This window comes from Coregonus clupeaformis, chromosome 12 (assembly GCF_020615455.1).
Source record: "Coregonus clupeaformis isolate EN_2021a chromosome 12, ASM2061545v1, whole genome shotgun sequence".
NCBI lineage: Eukaryota > Metazoa > Chordata > Actinopteri > Salmoniformes > Salmonidae > Coregonus > Coregonus clupeaformis.
In genome coordinates this window covers 35,362,897-35,384,592 of record NC_059203.1, presented here as the reverse complement: position 1 = coordinate 35,384,592, position 21,696 = coordinate 35,362,897, and the positions used below count along the sequence as shown (strand labels likewise).

General features: G+C 44.8%; 1 protein-coding gene across 3 annotated transcripts in view; it reads right to left on the bottom strand.

Moving 5' to 3' along the window:
- Positions 1-12,550: 12,550 nt before the first annotated feature.
- Positions 12,551-21,696, bottom strand: part of LOC121577563 (inositol 1,4,5-trisphosphate receptor type 1) — a 157,511-nt gene continuing 148,365 nt past the window's right edge. For all 3 annotated transcript variants that reach the window (XM_041891269.1, XM_041891270.1, XM_041891271.1), the window contains 3 exons: positions 15,558-15,718; positions 14,421-14,582; positions 12,551-13,437 (listed from right to left, as the gene is read on the bottom strand). In XM_041891269.1, coding sequence (XP_041747203.1) covers positions 13,351-13,437; positions 14,421-14,582; positions 15,558-15,718 — 410 coding nt within the window. In that variant the 3' untranslated portion in view covers positions 12,551-13,350. The remainder of the gene's footprint in view (positions 13,438-14,420; positions 14,583-15,557; positions 15,719-21,696) is intronic.

The window sequence follows — 21,696 nt, the reverse complement described above, 5'->3', positions numbered from 1 at the left end:
GTTAACATTCACAAGGCCGCAGGGCCAGACGGAATACCAGGATGCGTACTCAGAGCATGCGCTGACCAGCTGGCAAGTGTCTTCACTGACATTTTCAAGTAGACCACCATAGTCCCTGTGCCCAAGAACGCCAAGGTAACCTGCCTGAATGGCTGTCGCCCCATAGCACTCACATCTATAGCCATGAAATGCTTTGAAAGGCTGGTCATGGTACACATCATCACCATCATCCCAGACATCATGGACCCACTCCAATTCGCATACCGCCTCAACAGATCCACAGATGACGCAATCTCTATTGCACTCCACACTGCCCTCCTGGACAAAAGGAATACCTATGTAAGAATGCTGTTCATTGACTACAGCTCAGCATACAACACCATATTCCCCTCCAAACTGAGGACTCTGGGACTGAATACCTCCCTCAGCAACTGGATCCTGGACTTCTTGAAGGGCCACGCCCAGGCGGTGAGTGTAGGCAACAACACATCCGCCACACTGACCATCAACACGGGGGCCCCTCAGGGGTGTGTGCTTAGTCCCCTCCTGTACTCCTAGTTCACCCACAACTGCAGCGCCGCGCACAACTCAAACACCATTATAAAGTTTGCTGAAGACACAATGGTGGTAGGACTAATCACCAACGACGATGAAGCAGCCTATATGGAGGAGGTCAGAGACCTGGCAGGGTGGTGCCAGGACAACAACCTCTCCATCAATGTCAGCAAGACAAAGGAGCTGATCGTGGGGCCGACCCAGAACCTCTATACCAGGCGGTGTCAGAGGATGGCCAAAAAATGGTCAAAGACAATTTAATAAGAGTCTAGACTGTTCTCTCTGATACTGCACAGCAAGCGGTACCAATGCACCAAGTCTGGAACCAACAGGACCCTGAACAGCTTCTACCCCCAAGCCATAAGACTGATAAATACCTAATGAAATGGCTACCCGGAACACCTGCATTGACCTTTTTTTGGACTAACTCTCTTGCACTGATTATGCACACACACTGGACTCTACCCACACTGACACTCCAACACACACTCACTACATACGCCCCCACACACATAACATGCGCACAAATGCATACTGATGCCACACACACACACACACACACTTTCACACTCACCACATACGCTGCTGCTACGGTCTATTATCTATCTGTTGCCTAGTCACTTTTTGATCTTTATCCTTAACTCTGCACTGTTGGAAAAGGACCCGTAAGTAAGCATTTCACTGTTAGTCTACACCGGTTGTTTACGAAGCATGTGACAAATAACGTTTGATTTTATCCGTTTCAATATGAGGTCATAAACCTAGCATGGAAGTTTAGCTGTGTGGGCTAATATAGTCAAAATGTTTGCCTTAGGGTAAGTCTACTCTGAACGGTGCCTGAGGAAGGCACCCAGCCACGAGCGGTTCATCCCTTACCGTCGGGCAGAGGTCTAATACCAACAGGCTCAGAGACAGTTTCTATCTACAAGCCATCAGACTATATTTATAGCCTACTTCACTGTGGAAAAGGGGCGGCAATACATGTCATGTTGATATGATTTTCAGTTTGCTTCCATGACTGGTTTCACATTCATTTGTCTCCAGGGATCATTAATAAAAATCATCTAAAACAATTGCTATGTGTATTTACAATACCATTCTCCAAACGGATTATTCATTTACCTAGCTCTTCTCAATTTATAAATTACAGTGCATGGAAAATGCTGTTATGTCTATCAGAAAAAAAGTAGATGCTCTTTCCACTTGGAACCAGCAGGTTCGCTCGACCTTATTCAGAATTTCCTCGTGGGTAAAGGTGGTGGAATTAAGTCAGTTTTTTTACACACTTCTCAGTAGTTGGTATTCAGATTTACCTTATGAAGGTACGTAACAGAAAATTGCCACATTCAGTTCTTTAACCCATGGTAATGTTGGAAGATTAGTGTACATAGAATTATAATAGGGAGAATAGTGCTCTGCTCCATAACGATTTCATTAGCTTAAATATCTTTTTTTAAAATATATATATATATATATACTGAACAAAAATACAAAAGGCAACATGCAACAATTTCAAAATGGTTACTGAGTTACAGTTCATATAAGGAAATCTGTCAATTGTAATACATTTATTAGGCCCTAATCTATGGATTTCACATGACTGGGCATGGGCGCAGCCATGGGTGGGCATAGGCCCAACCACTTGGGAGCCAGGGTCAGCCAATCAGAATGAGTTTTTCATCACAAAAGGGCTTTATTACAGACAGAAATACTCCTCAATTTCATCAGCTGTCCGTCTGGCTGGTCTCAGGCGATCCCGCAGGTAAAGAAGCCGGATGTGGAGGACCTGGGTGTCACAGTTCCCTCAGCCAGAACCCAAAAGCAGACCAGGACAAGGAGAGTTGAACGAAGGTGAGGGTTTATTAGATACGACAAAAGGTGCAGAATAATCCAGGGACAGAGCGGGCGGCGTGGTTGAGTAGTTGGGGGTGCAGTACTGGGTCCAGTGATGGCTCGGCAGCCGCCGACCATCAGGCAGAGGTGGGGTGAAGGTTCCGGACGTGTGACTGCAGGTGGAACAAAAACGGAGGTAAGAACACAAAAACTCAACAAAGTACAAAATAACAAAACTCACGCTAGAACACTCTAAACTGATACACAGAACACCTACTGTTCATGGCTAACGATCCGGCAGGAACTGGATGTTGGGCCAGAGCCTAAGAAAGGTGCTGATTAGGCCCAGGTGTGCAGATTGCTAATGGGAAGCAGGTGCGGAAACCAGAGCGCTCCCCGGAGCGTTCCCGAACCCTCGGGAAACTGGAGATTACGACCAGGACCCGACTCAGACAGCCGGGATCGTTACAGTACCCCCCTCCGACTGAACGCCACCGGGCGGACTCCCGGAGCGCCAGGATGGAGGCGGTAAAAGTCCCTGATGAGATCCGCATCTAGGACCTGTCGCCGCGGAATCCAACTCCTCTCTTCAGGACCATACCCCTCCCAGTCCACGAGATACTGGAAACCCCGGCCCCGCCGTCTGGAATCCATAATGCGACGCACCGTGTAGGCAGGACCACCTCCGATCATCCGAGGAGGAGGAGGAGGAGGCGGAGGAGGCAACAGAGGACTGAGGAAGACAGGCTTGAGGCAGGAGACATGAAAGGTGGGATGGACTCTGAGCGTCCTCGGTAGTTTGAGTCGAACTGCCACCGGATTGATCACCTTCTCCACCACAAACGGACCAATGAACTTCGGTAACAACTTCCTAGACTCAGTCCGTAACGGAAGATCCCGTGTGGCCAACCAAACCCTATCTCCGATGGTATAGGTGGGAGCGGGGATCCGGCGACGATTCGCCTGGAGCTGATACCGATCCGAACCTCTAAGGAGTGCCTTTCGGGCCCGATGCCAGGTCCGGTGGCAACGACGAATATGAGCCTGAACAGAAGGCACTGATAGCTCCTTCTCCTGAGAAGGGAACAGGGGAGGTTGGTAGCCATACAGGCACTGGAAGGGAGACATCCCAGTGGCAGATGTAGGGGAGAGTATTGTGGGCATACTCAACCCAAGGCAACTGAGAGGCCCAGGAGGTGGGGTTGGAAGAGACCAGACAGCGTAGCGTGGATTCCATCTTCTGGTTGGCTCTCTCCGCCTGACCATTGGATTGGGGGTGAAAACCAGATGTGAGACTGACTGTAGCTCCAATGGCCAAACAGAAGGACTTCCAGACAGCAGAGGTAAACTGAGGGCCACGGTCGGAAACGATATCACTGGGCAAACCGTGGACCCTGAAAACCTCCCTAACCAGGATCTCGGACGTCTCCGAGGCAGAGGGAAGCTTGGCAATAGGCACAAAGTGGGCGAACTTGCTGAATCTGTCCACGATAGTCAGAACGACCGTGTTCCCCTCAGAAGCGGGCAACCCCGTGACGAAGTCCAGGGCCAGATGCGACCATGGACGCCGGGGAATAGGAAGGGGGTGAAGTAGTCCAGAGCTGGGCCGATTGGTACTCTTATTCTGCGCACACACTGGACAGGCAGCAACAAAACCCCGAGTATCCTCGGCCATGGCAGGCCACCAAAAAGCGTCTGCGAAGAAACGCCATAGTCCGAGCCACGCCGGGTGACAAGCCATCTTGCTGGCGTGGGACCATTTGAGGACAGCAGGACGAACCGACTCAGGCACAAACAACCGACCGGGTGGACCGTTACCGGGACCGGGCTGAGTCCGAAGGGCCGCCAGCACCTCCTCCTCAATCTTCCACATCACTGCTCCCACGACGCAGTTCCGGGGAGAATAGTCTCGGTCTTGGACCCACTCTCCTCCGTCTTGGAGAACATCCGGGACAAGGCGTCCCGCCTTGCCGTTCTTAGATCCAGGTCGAACGTCAGGGCAAACTTGAATCGTCCGAAAAACAACGCCCACCTGGCCTGACGGGAGTTGAGACGTTTAGCCGATTGCACGTAAGCAAGATTCTTGTGGTCAGTCCAGACAATAAACGGTTGCTCCGCCCCCTCCAACCAGTGGCGCCACTCCTCCAAGGCAAGTTTCACCGCGAGAAGCTCCCGGTTACCCACATCGTAATTCCTCTCTGCAGGCGAAAGGCGACGAGAGTAGTAGGCGCAGGGATGGAGTTTACTGTCCGTGGAGCATCGCTGCGACAGGATGGCGCCAACTCCCACATCAGACGCGTCCACTTCAACGACGAACTGACGGGCCGTGTCCGGTTGAGAGAGAATCGGTGCGTTGGTGAATCGCCTCTTCAAATCCAGAAACGCTCGATCCGCCTCCGGATTCCACTTGAAGGTCCTGATACTGGAAGTCAAGGCAGTTAATGGAGCGGCCACACGGCTGTAATCCCCGGATGAATCTGCGGTAGAAATTCGCAAACCCCAAAAATCTCTGGAGTTGCAATCTCGTACCGGGCTGGACCCATTCCAGAACCGCTCTAACCTTCTCCTGATCCATCCTAATCTCACCCCTGGAGATGATGTACCCGAGAAAGGATGTAGTGTGGGCGTGAAACTCGCACTTCTCGGCCTTCACGAACAGGCGATTCTCCAACAATCGCTGCAGAACCTGCCGGACATGCTGGACGTGGTCGGAAGGTTCCTTCGAGAAGATCAGAATGTCATCCAGGTAAACAAACACGAAGAGACCGATCATATCTCTCAGGACGTCGTTCACCATACTCTGGAATACCGCTGGAGCATTGGTCAGTCCAAACGGCATCACCTGATACTCGAAGTGACCCATCGGTGTATTGAAACCCGTCAACCACTCGTCCCCCTCTCTGATCCGGACCAGGTGATACGCATTGCGTAGGTCTAGCTTGGTGAACACCGTAGCACCCTGTAAGGAGTCGAAGGCAGAACTCATCAAGGGCAGGGGATACTTGTTCTTGACCGTGATGTCATTCAACCCCCGATAATCAATACACGGTCGAAGAGAGCCATCCTTCTTTCCCACAAAGAAGAATCCTGCCCCCAGGGGTGATGACGAGGGACGAACGAGACCAGCAGCTAGGGACTCCTTGATGTAGGTCTCCAACGCCTCACGTTCAGGTCGGGAGATACTGTATAACCTTCCCTTGGGGTAGACAGCTCCAGGAACCAGGTTGATGGCACAATCATATGGTCGGTGGGGAGGAAGTGACAGAGCCTTCTGCTTACTGAAAACTTCCCCCAAATCGTGATATGTCTCGGGAACCAGGGACAAATCTGGGGGTTTAGCCTCAATCACCTGACTGGGAACCGAATGGGGGCAGGCAGTCTTGAGACAGTTAGCATGACAATCAAGGCTCCAACTCGTTACCTTGCCCGTCACCCAATCGAACGTGGGATTGTGTTCCTTCAGCCAGGGGTATCCAAGGACCAGAGGAACATGGGAAGACGGCAGAATGAAAAATGAAATCATCTCAGAATGATTCCCCGACAACCGCATCTTAACCGGTTCAGTCCTCATCGTGATACGTGCCAGACTACTGCCGTTCAGAGTGGTCGCTTCAATGGCTTCCGGCAATTGCTCCTTGGAAAGCCCCAGCTGTTCCACCAACTCGGCATCAAGAAAGCTTCCATCGGCACCGGAATCGATAAAGCGTTAAGCGCTAAGCTCTGATTCCTGTTCACAAGGGTAGCCGGGAAGCGGGGTCTGACAGAGGTACTGAGAGGTTGAAACTGGCTCGCTAAAAGTCCTCCCAACTTTAGCGAGCCGGGCAGTTTGACGACCGCCGGGAACAAGTGGAGAGGTAATGTCCCGAGCGACCACAGTAGAGGCAGCAGTTGGTCTTACGTCTATGTTGACGCTCCTCCTTGGTTAACCCGTGCCGCCCCACTTGCATGGGTTCAGAATCGGGAGAGAGGTCCTCTCCACTAATCCTTAGTGGTGGAGAATGATCGACGTGTTCTGGTCCACCACCCGACCCGACTGGGAACTGAGAAGCTGATCGATTGGACGGACCCCATTGCTTCTCCCTCCTTCGCTCTCGGACTCGATTATCCACCCGAATAGACAAGGCTACCAAGCTGTCCAGGTCACTAGGCTCGGATAGGAGATCAACTCATCCTTGAGCTGCTCCGACAGGCCCTGGTAAAAGGCCGCTTGCAAAGACTCCTCGTTCCACCCACTCTCCACAGCCAACGTCTTGAACTCGATCACGAAGTCGGCCACGCTGCGAGTTCCTTGGTGAAGAGAAAACAGACGCCTAGCTGCGTCCCTCCCTCGGACGGAATGGTCGAAGAGCTTCCTCATCTCGGCCGTGAACCCCTGGTATGAAGCCATGCAGGGATCCTGTCGTTCCCAAACGGCTGAAGCCCACTCCAGCGCTCGACCACGCAGCAACTCAATCAAAAAGGCTATCCTAGCCTTGTCAGTGGCATAAGAGTAGGGCTGTAGATCGAACACTAATCCACACTGCATAAGGAAGGAACGGCATCTTCCCAGCTCCCCCTCATATTTATCCGGCGTCGGAACCTTGGGCTCACGGAGGGACACAACTTCAGAAGCGGCAGGCGAGATGGGTGAAACCGGTAGTGAGTCCTCCACCGGACACTGGCGTTGGTTCTGGACCTCCGTCAGGCCGGTAGAAAGGTTCCGAACTGACAACGCGATCTCCCTGTAGTACCATGCTATGATGGCCCAACATCTTCTCCTGCTGGGTAATGGCATGGCGAACAGAGTCCAGGTCCGCTGGGTTCATATTTGGCCGGATCGTTCTGTCACAGTTCCCTCAGCCAGAACCCAAAAGCAGACCAGGACAAGGAGAGTTGAACGAAGGTGAGGGTTTATTAGATACGACAAAAGGTGCAGAATAATCCAGGGACAGAGCGGGCGGCGTGGTTGAGTAGTTGGGGGTGCAGTACTGGGTCCAGTGATGGCTCGGCAGCCGCCGACCATCAGGCAGAGGTGGGGTGAAGGTTCCGGACGTGTGACTGCAGGTGGAACAAAAACGGAGGTAAGAACACAAAAACTCAACAAAGTACAAAATAACAAAACTCACGCTAGAACACTCTAAACTGATACACAGAACACCTACTGTTCATGGCTAACGATCCGGCAGGAACTGGATGTTGGGCCAGAGCCTAAGAAAGGTGCTGATTAGGCCCAGGTGTGCAGATTGCTAATGGGAAGCAGGTGCGGAAACCAGAGCGCTCCCGGAGCGTTCCCGAACCCTCGGGAAACTGGAGATTACGACCAGGACCCGACTCAGACAGCCGGGATCGTTACACTGGGCTGGCGTGGTTACACGTGGTCTGCGGTTGTGAGGCCGGTTGGACGTACTGCCAAATTCTCTACAACAATGTTGGAGGCGGCTTATGGTAGAGAAATGTACATTAAATTCTCTGGCAACAGCTTTGTTGGACATTCCTGCAGTCAGCATGCCAATTGCACACTCCCTCAAAACCTGAGACATCTGTGGCATTGTGTTGTGTGACAAAACTGCACATTTTAGAGTGGCCTTTTATTGTCCCCAACACAAGGTGCACCTGTGTAATGATCATGCTGTTTAATCAACTTCTTGATATGCCACAATTGTCAGGTGGATGGATTATCTTGGCAAAGGAGAAATGTTCACTAACAGGGATGTAAATACATTTGTGCACAAAATATTAGAGAAATAAGCTTTTTGTGCGTATGGAAAAATTTGGGGATATTTTACTTCAGCTCATGAAACATGGGACCAACATTTTACATGTTGCGTTCATATTTCTGTTTAGTATATTATAAACTGTTACTAACGATCCTCAGCAACAACCACATGGCCGTGACGGCGTTTACAGAGGAAGGAAATGAAGATAAACAAAACAATGTAATTAAATGGAATGATATTTTAGGCTATACAAACTGAAGGGAACAGTAAAATATACTGCTAATGGCTAATATTTAACATGATAGAAATAGGAAACAGAGATAGTTGGGGTAGCCTATAATTAAGAAATTCGAGAGTGCCCATCCCTGCAAGTTAAAAGGCTGTCCAATTTAAATTCTGCATAATGGCACAGCATTTCATAAACTTTACTGTGGGAACGTTTTCTATGTCAGTATGCGTCAGTTTGCTGCCATGTGACTGCTTTCACATTTGTCTCCAGTGATTATAAGGTAAAATATATCTAAAACAAGTGTCATTTATATTTACAATTCCCTTATCCAAACGGATTACTCATTTACCTAGCTGTTATCAAGTTATTCTCAAGTTGTAAATTACAGTGCATGGAGAACGGTGTTATTTCTATCTGAAAAACATTCAGTAGATGCTTTTTCGACTTGGAACCGCTTATTCATGGTTTCTTCGCGTGTAAAGATGGCATTATTATGGAATTAAGACAAGGTCAGAATATGGAGTATCTGTAGACACACCTCCGCCCCACCTTCATTTATTCAATCTCCACCCAGAACAAATAGCAGGTGAATAGCATGCTGTTCTCATGCTTAAGTTCAAGGTCAGAATACGCATAGAGAGACGTGCATAAAAAGGGAATTATGTTCCATTTATGCACGCTTAACTTGGGTCGGAATCAGGGCCTTAGAGAACAGCAACTGGTAATGCTTTGGGGATGTCAGTCTGAATGGGGTAAGAGGACACTCACCTGACAACAGGTGCTGTGGTAACAGAACACTTACCTAATGACTGGTCCAGGTGCCATGGCACGTACCTGACTGACCACAAGAACTATGTTACTTTATAATGGGGACACCCATTAATACCCCTTCAAACTCTCCAGGTTATGCACAGTTCCCGCTCAGCCCAGTCAAAGCTATTTGCTGCTCTGGCACCTTCCGGAGACACTTGAAACCCTACCTCTTTAAGGAATACCTGGAATAGTATAAAGTTATCCTTCTACCCCCCCCTCCCCCACAAAAAAAAAAAAAAAAGTGGTTGTCTCACTGGCTATCATAAGTTGAATGCACCAATTTGTAAGCCGCTCTGGATAAGAGTGTCTGCTAAATGATGTAAATGTAAAAATGTTCCAGTGAGAAAAAGGAGATTCTCATGTTTCAAACCTTTCTTCCCTCATCTGTATTCATTTATAGCTTTTTTTATATAGCTTTTTTATTTGTGTTAGAGTGGGACTGTTGGAGAGCCTCGAGAGGAGATTTCACACTGTCTGGTGGCATTCCCCTGCTTCCTGTGTGTCAGACGATTCATTCAGCTCCAGCTGCAGTGGGCAGCACCCTGCATGAATGGCTCTACTCTAGTCATAAGTGGAAAACCAGTCAAGTGCATCACATGATACACATTTAACAGCACACATCATTCTGGCCCGTGGCCATTGGTGACGCCTCATTCACTTCTAATTAGTGGGGAGGAATCACCTCCTATACAAGCTTCATCCCAATGCATCTTCATCTATTAAAAGCTGATGTATGTGCTATAGTATGTAATCTAAAATGCTTATGTTAGAGGGGTTTTTCCATCCATGTCATCTGACCAAGGCAAACTCTGGGACCTAGTTATAGGCCCAGAGTTTTCCCTTGTCAGATCAAGTGTTCAGGAAAAACTCCTGACTTATAAAGTAAAAAGACTAATGGACCATATTGATCCTTGGGGGACACCAATCATTTGATTCTGATATACTGATTCTGTGTATAACACATCACAATTATTCTCTCTGTGATGTTACATCCCATACAGTCAGAGGGTGATTTTTCCCACATATCTTTATTAAATAGACTTGAAGAATGGAATGTACATTTCAGACAGCATGTTTTATATAGTAGTATCAAAGGTTTAAATGAGACTTTGGTCAAACAGCACTCCAAATCTTTTATATTAGTACTCTGTGGATTTCTTTACATAAACACTGCAATCAAACCAGGACACCTCTCTTCACGGAAGGCCCTTCACAAAACAAAGTGACAAGTAAACTTAAGAAACATTCATTCATGTGCTACAAGCAATAATAACATAATAATCAGTGCTGAGAGATTAGATACCAGAAATTGATGAAAATATAAGATTGTCAGAATGTAATTCAGTGCCAACATATCAAAACAAGGATTTATTTTCTTTCACTTAGGTGTTTAGTGTGTTCCCAATGTATGACATAAGCAATACCAAAGCAATACCAATGTGGTGACTTCTTCAGTGTGACTCCTTGTTGGCTTTTCTCCTTCTACACCCTCCCTCATAGTGCTCACATACATATCAGTGCTCACAAGAACCATCTACAGGGGACATACGCAGTCCAAACAGGCAAATATGCTACAGGAACCAGAGGATATGACATCACAAATATACGACCTCAAACAGATAACCTCAGGTCCTCATCCTAAAAGCTTCCTGTAATGATCAGATACCTTCAAATCTGAATATAAGAAAATAACCATATATAGTATGGTTTATATGCACACAAACCCATATGTGTTTGAAACCCAACACTGCTGGCTTTAGCATGATACCCATGCTGTGCATATGGACTTTTGGGTTGAGTTTTCTTTTGACAAAAATACTGTATATATTGTCTCATTTGTGGGACATCATTGGTCTAAAAATCTTGAAAGAAGTCTTAAAGGTGGTCACAATTCTATTCCGCCATTGAAATACAGCGCCTTCAGAAAGTGTTCAGACACCTCAACTTTTCCCCCATTTTGTGGTGTTACAGCTGGAATTGAAAATGGATTACATTTAGATTTTTGGTCACTGGCCTACACACAATACCCCATAATGTTAAAGTAGAATTATGTTTTTCGAAAGTTTAGCAAATTTATAAAAAATGAAAAGCTGAAATGTCTTGAGTCAATAAGTTACCAACCCCTTTGTTATGGCAAGCCTAAATAACTTCAGGAGTAAAAATGTGCTTAACAAGTCACATAATAAGTTGCATGGACTCACTGTGTGCAATAATAGTGTTTAACATGATTTTTGAATGACTTCCTCATCTCTGTACCCCACACATATAATTATCTGTAAGGTCCCTCAGTCGAGCTGTGAATTTCAAACACAGATTCAACCACAAAGCAGGGAGTTTTTCCAATGCCTCGCAAAGAAGGGCACCTACTGGTAGATGGGTACAAATAAAAAAAAGTAGACATTGAATATCCATTTAAGCATGGTGAAGTTATTAATTACACTTTGGATGGTCTATCAATACAGCCAGTCACTACAAATATACAGACATCCTTCCTAACTCAGTTGCCAGAGAGGAAGGAAACCACTCAGGGATTTCACCATGAGGCCAATGGTGACTTTAAAACAGTTAAAGAGTTTAATGGCTGTGATAGGAGAAAACTGAGGACGGATCAACAAATTGTAGTTACTCCGCAATAATAACCCAATTGACACAGTGAAAAGGAAGCCTGTACAGAATACAAATATTCAAAAACATGCATCCTGTTTGCAACAAGGCACTAAAGTAATACTGCAAAAAAATTGGCAAAGCAATTCACTTTTTGTCCTGAATACAAAGTTATGTTGGGTGCAAATCCAATACAACACATTACTGAGTACCACTCTCCATATTTTCAAGCATAGTGGTGGCTGCATCATGTTATGGGTATGCTTGTAATCGTTAATGATTGTGGAGTTTTTCAGGATAAAAAATAAATGGAATGGAGCTAAGCACAGGTAAAATCCTAAAGGAAAACCTGGTTCAGTCTGCTTTCCACCAGACAAATCTACACTGGAGTTGCTTACTAAGAAGACAGTGAATGTCCCTGATTGGCCGAGTTACTGTTTTGACTTAAATGTACTTAAAAATCTATGGCAAGACCTGAAAATGGTTGTCTTGCAATTATCAACAACCAATTTGATAGATCTTGAATTTTTTTTAGAAGAATAACTGTCAAACGTTGCACAATCCAGGTGTGGATAGCTCTTAAGAGACTTACCCAGAAATACTTATAGCTGTAATTGCTGCCAAAGGTGCTTCAACAAAGTATTGACTCAGGGCTGTGAATACTTATGTAAATGACATATTTCTGTATTTCATTTTCAATAAATTTGCTAAAATGTCTAAAATCATGTTTTCACTTTGTCATAATGGGATATTGTGTGTAGATGGGTAAGAAAAACAATCCATTTAGAATTCAGGCTGTAACACAACAAAATGTGGAATAAGTCAAGGGGTATGAATACTTTCTGAAGGCACTGTATATAAATAAAATAAAATAACAAACCCATCTAAAAAAACTCATACCATCTCCCTCAGACATTATGTACAGATTAAACATCTTTGTGGTTGCATTTCGTAAAGTATTCATATTGCACCTCGTACAAAAATAAGATATGAAATACTGTTTGCCAGGTTACAAATACAAAACAAGAGGAAAGCGTCCAACACGAGTGTCCCATGTCTCTCAAGAGTCCTGTGTTGCAATTGGCTGAGACTTCAAGTTCGCCAAATACATCGAGACCAATGGGGGAGTAGAACCTTTGTCACCCATTCAAAGTGGTAAGGAAGATGGACAAGGCATTAAAGGTAGTAAGACAACCTAAGGCATTTTCACTTCAGTACTTTTTACAACCTAAACTTACATGACTGGTTCCTTCTTCTCAAGTCCAGGGGCACTTTGTGCACACCATACATTCCCCATCCACCCACTCAAACTCATGTGCACAGTAAATAGTCAGACACACTCATGTACACTACATGCATAAGCCCCTAGTTTCATAAACACTAAGTGTTCATTAAGGCATTCTACACACATTCACACATAAATCCCTTCATACTGGACATACTCACTCTCTAAAGGCCATGAGTTAGGCACACTACTACTGAACATACACACTTTGGCATACTCCTGTACACTACATTGACTGTCTGAAGAACGCACTGTAAGGTCAGCCTCTCCATGTGAGTGGTCCTGGGTTAGGGTCCTGGGAGGAGGAGGAGGAGGTACCCACCCCACGGTCCCCCTCAGGCTGGCTGCTGGGGATTGACGTTCATGTGAGGGGGGTGGCCCAGGAGTCCAATCCTCTGCTTTTGTTTCCTCTGCTCTGTCATCTGCCGAGGGGGGTAGTGTTGATCTCAACCTCAAATAAACACGTAGTACACACCCAATAACAAACACATGGAGAAGCGCACAAACATGCAGACTACACAGTGCACACCTACTGATAAAAACACTGAGACCCAAGTTTCCTGTGGCGAGCTTTGACATAGACTATTGTTAACCCTGTGAACGCATGAACTGCCAGCCCCTTCCTCCACACACAATCCAGCTTCCGTATATTTCTCAACAACTCTGTGAACCCACCCTGGGCCCACCCCACCCCACCCATCACAGCCAACCCCAACCCCACAAACCTTTCTCCACAACCACTCAACAGCCCAGAGCAGTGAGAGAATCTCACATACCTTCTGCTCAATTCAAAATGGCCCCTAGCTCCTACTCATAGGCACTTAATAATAAAAAAGGATTGGATCAGTTTAAAGGGTAGGAAATAGGAGTTTTTACTCTCCTAAGTAACAACACAGTGTGGTCAAAGTCTTAGTAACTTAGTTTTAGTCACAGTCTGGTTACCTATACCTCCAACAAAATATGTTTATTAGTGTTTCTTTTTTTTTTTTTACATTTAGTTTAGAAAATATATATCTTTGGGACTACCCGCAATGCACTATTGTCAACGTTGTATGGAGAACTTACCGAGTTCGTATGCTAACTCGAGCTGGCTAACATTAGCCACTAGCCATGCTAGCATGTAATTACATTCCAGACCGAGTGTTGGCGGTGATGAACTACAATCCATCAATCACTTCAGTTTCAGCACCGGCAGGCTCTTGGTGCCTTCTTGCCTCGAGCTCAGTAAGCAAGAGTAAATCGCTCCATCTTGCCTTCTAATAGGCTAGGTGGAATTTATCCCGTATTGCTTTTCACCAATCCAATCATCTCAGAACTACATGAGTGCCTTGCCAATTAGCTGTTGGGAGCCAAGGTGTGATTTGACAGACATCTGTCTGTATATGTCTGTGCAGATGAGACTCACCTGCTCCTTGAGCTCCATGAGCTGTCCAGACAGATTGCACACCAGCCTCATGGCCGACTCCAGCTTCTCCTGCAGGTTTCTGATCTCGTTCTGCTCGCCTTCCGCGTCACTGCTCACCAGCGACATCGCACGCATCCGCGGGAACCAGTCCAGATTGTGCTCCTGTAAATAAGATAAAATAAATGTATCTTAATTGACTTGCCTGGGTAAATAAAGGAAGATCAGACAGAAACATACAGACATCCAATGGCTTTGAGGATATCAAAGAAAAACATAATCAGCAAAGAAACTCTGAACACTGCGAGTGATTTATGCTCCAAAGTCTGTTTATTTGCATGGAACATAAGAAAAAGGCATTGAAACATAAGAATAAGGCTGGGGGTTGTTAGCGTCCTCCCTTGTATTTGTGTTACTAGGACACCAAACTGCACAGACCAGTATGATGACATGATTGCTACCAAAATAACAAGGCCGAACAGCAAAAACTAAGACTCTTTAAGAGATGCCTCTACTGGCATCTCAGGTCTATCATAGTGGAATACAAAAATGAAACCTATTCCCTTTTCAAGTGCTATCATTGTGCCTCGTATCACAGCTTAATCTGGTTTAAGGTTTGACAACAGTTCATGTTCTGTCTTGTCCCTCTGCCTTTCTGTGTGTCTCATCCAGTGAGATCACAGGGTGTGTGTCTCATCCAGTTCGTTTGTCATTCAGTTGGTCAGTGACATTCAGTGTGTACGTGCTATCTCTGTCAGTTGAGGGCGGAAGGGCAAATAGCTATGTTGAGGTGTGTGTGTGTGCGTGTCACATTCTCCCCTCTGACTCACTACACACAACGTACATACAGGCAGCAAAGGTCAGCAGCTAGTTAAGGGATTTACCAGAACAAACAAACAGCAACTCTATGGCCCTATATGCACCCTACAAACCTCAGTCTACCCCCAGGACAGGATGTAGTGTACCCTATGCAATCATGTAGTGTACCCTATGCACTCATTTCAGTGGGTACTGGGGACGGCCTGGGCATTTGCTGTATCACATTACCTATTAGACATTGTGGTCTGACATGGGGAAATGTTACCCATTTAACTGTAACACAAGGCCAGAGCCAGCTCAGGCTTGGTGTGTGTGCGTCACCTTGATCATCTCAGCGACGTAGCTCTCAGGGCCGGTGTACTCTGTGGAGTCCTTCACCTTGACCAGCACTATGAAGAACAGGTAGTGCCACATGTTGTGCTCCTCCTTGATGTGCTCCTCAAACGTCACCGTCTTGTTGTCAAACTTGTCTCTCTCCAGACCTGTGAGGAAATCAAAACGCGCGCACACACACACACGGTTAGGATTGCTGGTAATTAGGACAGGGGTCATAGTGAATACTAGGGGTATTGTTAAGGGATCTAGGTTCAACTAGGAGTTCGGGGTTACAATAGAGAGCGTAAATCAATTCACGGAGGGTAAGCCACTTCTGACCCTGTGATATGGCGTGGTGTTTAATGAGCATCTGGCAGAAGCATTTGACAATTCCTGTGAACAAAGTCCATCTTTCAATCTAATGACTAAACAACAGTCTTCCTGGATAGACTGGCCAAATTTCCGTAATCTCCAAAATATGAAAATTGCCATGTGAATTTGGGGAATGTGCAGAAAGTGTGGCCATTTTGGATTTGATCTATCTAGGCAAGGGGTGTCAAATGTTTTGTATATTTCCCTGTAGGAATGGACATTTTAGATTTTTTTTTACTGTTCTAGTCCTCGCATGATTTTTTCCCAAGTACTCGGATAAAAAAAAAAATATTTTGAACACAAAGATAAAGTGCATGTTTCTATATGCCAACAGTGCGCAACAAGTCCTAATTTATCATAACCATTACAGATAACGAATCGGCCCATATATATATATATTCAGTCAATAAAAAAACAAGTTCCATTTAAGACTAATTTATTGAAACCGTAATGTCAACTGGTTATATTATATCGTGGAACACAATCTTCAAAAAGGCAGTAACCTCAGCAGTGGCGCTTGCTTGTAGAAGCCTATGTCTGTGCAGTGGCATAGCCCTTTGTTAATTTAACAGACAAGATGCTATTATTTCCCAAGCCCTTATCACAGTCAAGACCAGTGGTGTGTATTCATGGATGCCAAGGGAAGCCAGGCATCCCCAAAAACTTTACCAAGAAAAAAAAAAACATTCAATAATTTATCTTTTGTCTCTCTGTGTTTCATAATTTTCCTTCAATTTGCAGGAGGCTGAATGTATCTCAGCAGAGAATGCATCCGAGCGAAACAGCGCCCCTCTGTCTCTGTATGTGTAGGCCATCTATCTGATGCTGTCTGGTCCAAAAGAGTATGACATTGTTGCCGCCCCTAGCATTGAATGCAAGGGAAGCCAGCGAGCATCTAGCTTCCCTTGATAAAAACTATATAAAATAATAGCCAATCAGCGTTGAGCTAAACAGAGTGAGCTCAACTGTGAATGGTCCTGGCACATAAAAAAAAAATGTCAAGGGAAGCCAGTTTGGATTCTGCTCCACTCCGATCACATCGCATCGAGAGCATATGTCATTGACAGAAACTCGTTGTGCATCTCGTTGTGTTGTTGTCCTCCGGTGGCTAGCTAGCTAAAATTGGTCCTTTCCAAAACTAGCCATGGATGGAGATAGGGATTTGGACTTGTGGTTTTACTTAATTCTCCGTACTGTGCAATGATTATAATGGCGATTCTGATCCAACCATAAATTCATACATTGTGCCCCTGGTCTGAGAGGATGGAAGTTCAACATGTAGAAGGCTAATGTTAACTAGCTAACGTTGCCCATGAAAGGAAGTTAGGTTAGCGAGCAAACATTTTAGCCAGGTAGCCTAGGACAACAAAAAATAAAAGCGTGTACTTGACATGAAAGAGAGGAGGATGGCATTGGCGTTTCTCTACAAGTAGGGTGAGTCAACGCACAGCTACTGGTCAAGACACACCTACAGTGGGGAGAACAAGTATTTGATACACTGCCGATTTTGCAGGTTTTCCTACTTACAAAGCATGTAGAGGTCTGTAAATTTTATCATAGGTACACTTCAACTGTGAGAGACGGAATCTAAAACAAAAATCCAGAAAATCACATTGTATGACTTTTAAGTAATTCATTTGCATTTTATTGCATGACATAAGTATTTGATACATCAGAACTTAATATTTGGTACAGAAACCTTATTTTGCAATTACAGAGATCATACGTTTCCTGTAGGTCTTGACCAGGTTTGCACACACTGCAGCAGGGATTTTGTCCCACTCCTCCATACAGACCTTCTCCAGATCCTTCAGGTTTCGGGGCTGTCGCTGGGCAATACGGACTTTCAGCTCCCTCCAAAGATTTTCTATTGGGTTCAGGTCTGGAGACTGGCTAGGCCACTCCAGGACCTTGAGATGCTTCTTACGGAGCCACTCCTTAGTTGCCCTGGCTGTGTGTTTCGGGTCGTTGTCATGCTGGAAGACCCAGCCACGACCAATCTTCAATGCTCTTACTGAGGAAAGGAGGTTGATGGCCAAGATCTTGCGATACATGGCCCCATCCATCCTCCCCTCAATACGGTGCAGTCGTCCTGTCCCCTTCGCAGAAAAGCATCCCCAAAGAATGATGTTTCCACCTCCATGCTTCACAGTTGTGATGGTGTTCTTGGGGTTGTACTCATCCTTCTTCTTCCTCCAAACACGGCGAGTGGAGTTTATACCAAAAAGCTCTCTTTTTGTCTCATCAGACCACATGACCTTCTCCCATTCCTCCTCTGGATCATCCAGATGGTCATTGGCAAACTTCAGACAGGCCTGGACATGCGCTGGCTTGAGCAGGGGGACCTTGCGTGCGTTACAGGATTTTAATCCATGACGGCGTAGTGTGTTACTAATGGTTTTCTTTGAGACTGTGGTCCCAGCTCTCTTCAGGTCATTGACCAGGTCCTGCCGTGTAGTTCTGGGCTGATCCCTCACCTTCCTCATGAACATTGATGGCCCACGAGGTGAGATCTTGCATGGAGCCCCAGACCGAGGGTGATTGACCGTCATCTTGAACTTCTTCCATTTTCTAATAATTGCGCCAACAGTTGTTGCCTTCTCACCAGGCTGCTTGCCTATTGTCCTGTAGCCCATCCCAGCCTTGTGCAGATCTACAATTTTATCCCTGACGTCCTTACACAGCTCTCTGGTCTTGGCCATTGTGGAGAGGTTGGAGTCTGTTTAATTGAGTGTGTGGACAGGTGTCTTTTATACAAGTAACAAATTCAAACAGGTGCAGTTAATACAGGTAATGAGTGGAGAACAGGAGGGCTTCTTAAAGAAAAACTAACAGGTCTGTGAGAGCCGGAATTCTTACTGGTTGGTAGGTGATCAAATACTTATGTCATGCAATAAAATGCAAATTAATTACCTAAAAATCATACAATGTGATTTTCTGGATTTTTGTTTTAGATTCCGTCTCTCACAGTTGAAGTGTACCTATGATAAAAATTACAGACCTCTACATGCTTTGTAAGTAGGAAAACCTGCAAAATCGGCAGTGTATCAAATACTTGTTCTCCCCACTGTATGTTATAGTAAAAAAAAAAAAAAAGAGGTAATAGAACAGAATAGTGTGAAGTGATGCGCATCCCACATCTGGAACAGTTATTTTCAAAGAGTGATAATTTGAAACATGGCTCAATTTGGGTTGCAAACCAGAATCTGACTTTTCTATATACAGACGTTCAATTTAGTTTATTCTGCCTGTTCTTTGGAACTTTCTCATTAATTAACAATTCCACATTGAACACTGCATGGGGATGAATTACGGCCACGACATCTGTTTGGTGAGTAGGCCTATGCTTAATGATTCTGATGAAAATACGCTCTGTCTTTATCAAACTCATGTTTTTGCATAGACTAACCAATTCTATGGCACTAGCAGTTCGCAAAGTAGGGTCGTCACTAGTTACCACAGCCACAAATTCTTAAACCCCACCTATTTCTACAATTGATTTTCTTAAAATCTGATTTTAAACCTTAACCCTAACCACACTGCTAACCTTATGCCTAACCTTGAATTAAGACCAAAAAGCTAATTTTTGGTTTCATTAATTTTTACGATATAGCCAGTTTTGACTTTGTGGCTGTGGTAGCCAGTGTCAACCGCAAAGTAGCCTAAACAGAAATTAGATGGGACGCAATTATTCCAAAACTACAGCTCGTTGTTGGAATACATATTTCCGTACTTCAGTCAACCAGTCCATTTTGAATTTGTGATAAAACTGTCGTCATTTGGCAAGGAATGTAGCTTGTGTATCCCATCAGATATGTTTTATAGGCTAAACAGGAGCTTGTGTGCACACACTCAGTACGCGTATGTAGAGGGAGCGGTCGGAAAGCATTTGAGTGAGTGAGACACGGAGGGGAAAGGGAATTTAGGGAGAACTGTTTGATGCTTGGCTTGGCTTCTTTTTTGTTGTGCCCCGCAAATGCCCATGCACAAAGGAACTCTTTAGACGTCAGAGCAAATTAACGTTGTCTTCAAGACAAAATTTTGACAAAATATTTTTACAGTATTTGAGAAAAAAAAAGATCTCTGGTTAGGGCTGTGGTGGTCACGAAATATTGTCAGCTGGTGATTGACCGTTAATTAACATAAACACATTTAGCATCTCCTGGCTTCCACACAAAGCCTACCAGCCACTGATGCAGACCTTTGGAACATCTACAGTCTAATAAATTCATGCAATATAGCCTACACTTTCACAATACATCCATTATTTATTTTAGACTAATCTAAAGAAACATGATATGAAGAAAATGTAGTCTATTTCAGAAGAACAGAATAGCATACTCTGAGTTGTCCTTATGTTAGGTCCTGATCTGGCTATGCCATATGGCTGTAGGCTACACTAGTTCATTTAGCAGACAAGATTTGCTTAGAATTCTGTGGCATTATTTTATATTATTTTATAGTATGAAGAATACAATTGAACAAAGCTGAATAAAATAGAAAGGATATTTTCTCCAAATGCGGCTATTCTGTGTTGAGCGGTTAACAAAGAAATAGGTACTCCTATAATTTAGAGTTATTCATGTGATAACCTTAGTTCTACAAATGTTGGGCTATATGTTTTAATTTTTAATACATTGTAAGGCTGCATGATGCGACTAATGATGATTTTTTTTAAAGTCGCATGAAAGGCATGAGCTCTGCTTTGTTTTTTTGCGCAGGCTGTGCACACTTCATCAGTCTCTCATTCACAATTTGACAAGCACTTGATAATGCCTAGAATTTCCCGGCGGCATCCCCTTTGTGTGGCCGTAATGCCATATAAAAAAAATACATGCCTTTTGCGGCCAGTGGCCGTTGTGCCCTTGGGCTAAATATAATAATTATAATTCCCTTCTCCCTGAGTGATGCATGCGCCGAAGCACCTTTCACTCACATGGCTCTCCATCACGTGATTGGGTCTTCTCACAGGCTACAAGTGAAGACAAACACATCGTGGACACAACTGCTCGCATCCTTATCCAATTCCGAGGTACATATTGAAGATATTGGAAGAACTGTCCACATTTACTTTTCGTCAGCCAACAAGATGAGTAGGCCTAACGAACAGCAAAAGCACTAGCCTATGTCAATCTACTATCCCCCCCATACTAAAAAGGTTGACCTATTCTATTCTGTGCGAGAAATAAATATTCCAAACCTAGTCTGGGACAGTTGTTGGATAGATCCCAAATTAATACAACCATGTTTCCGCAATGAGGCTGACGCAACAGATCAGAACTTTTAGCTTAAAATGTTGATCAACTATTAGAATATTTCTTCACATTATAAGAGCAGCAATGCGCACATTGCAGTAGGCTATAAGCGCGAATGTTACATTAGCAGGAAAACACAATTATCAAAAGTGACTTTTTATTATAAAGGTGAATTTCTAGGGTGAAAATTATCTTCCCCAAACTTGGAACTCACGCGCTGCTTATGTATGCCAGTTAGGCTCTACACCCCTTGTAAAGCAGATTAATGTGCTTAATTTTAAGAAGTTGTGTGCGACTATGATTCGAAAAAGTAAACAAAACAAAGGTATTGCCTTACGCTGGGCATCATTCACAAGTGATAATACAGTGGGGAAAAAAAGTATTTAGTCAGCCACCAATTGTGCAAGTTCTCCCACTTAAAAAGATGAGAGAGGCCTGTAATTTTCATCATAGGTACACGTCAACTATGACAGACAAAATGAGGGAAAAAAATCCAGAAAATCACATTGTAGGATTTT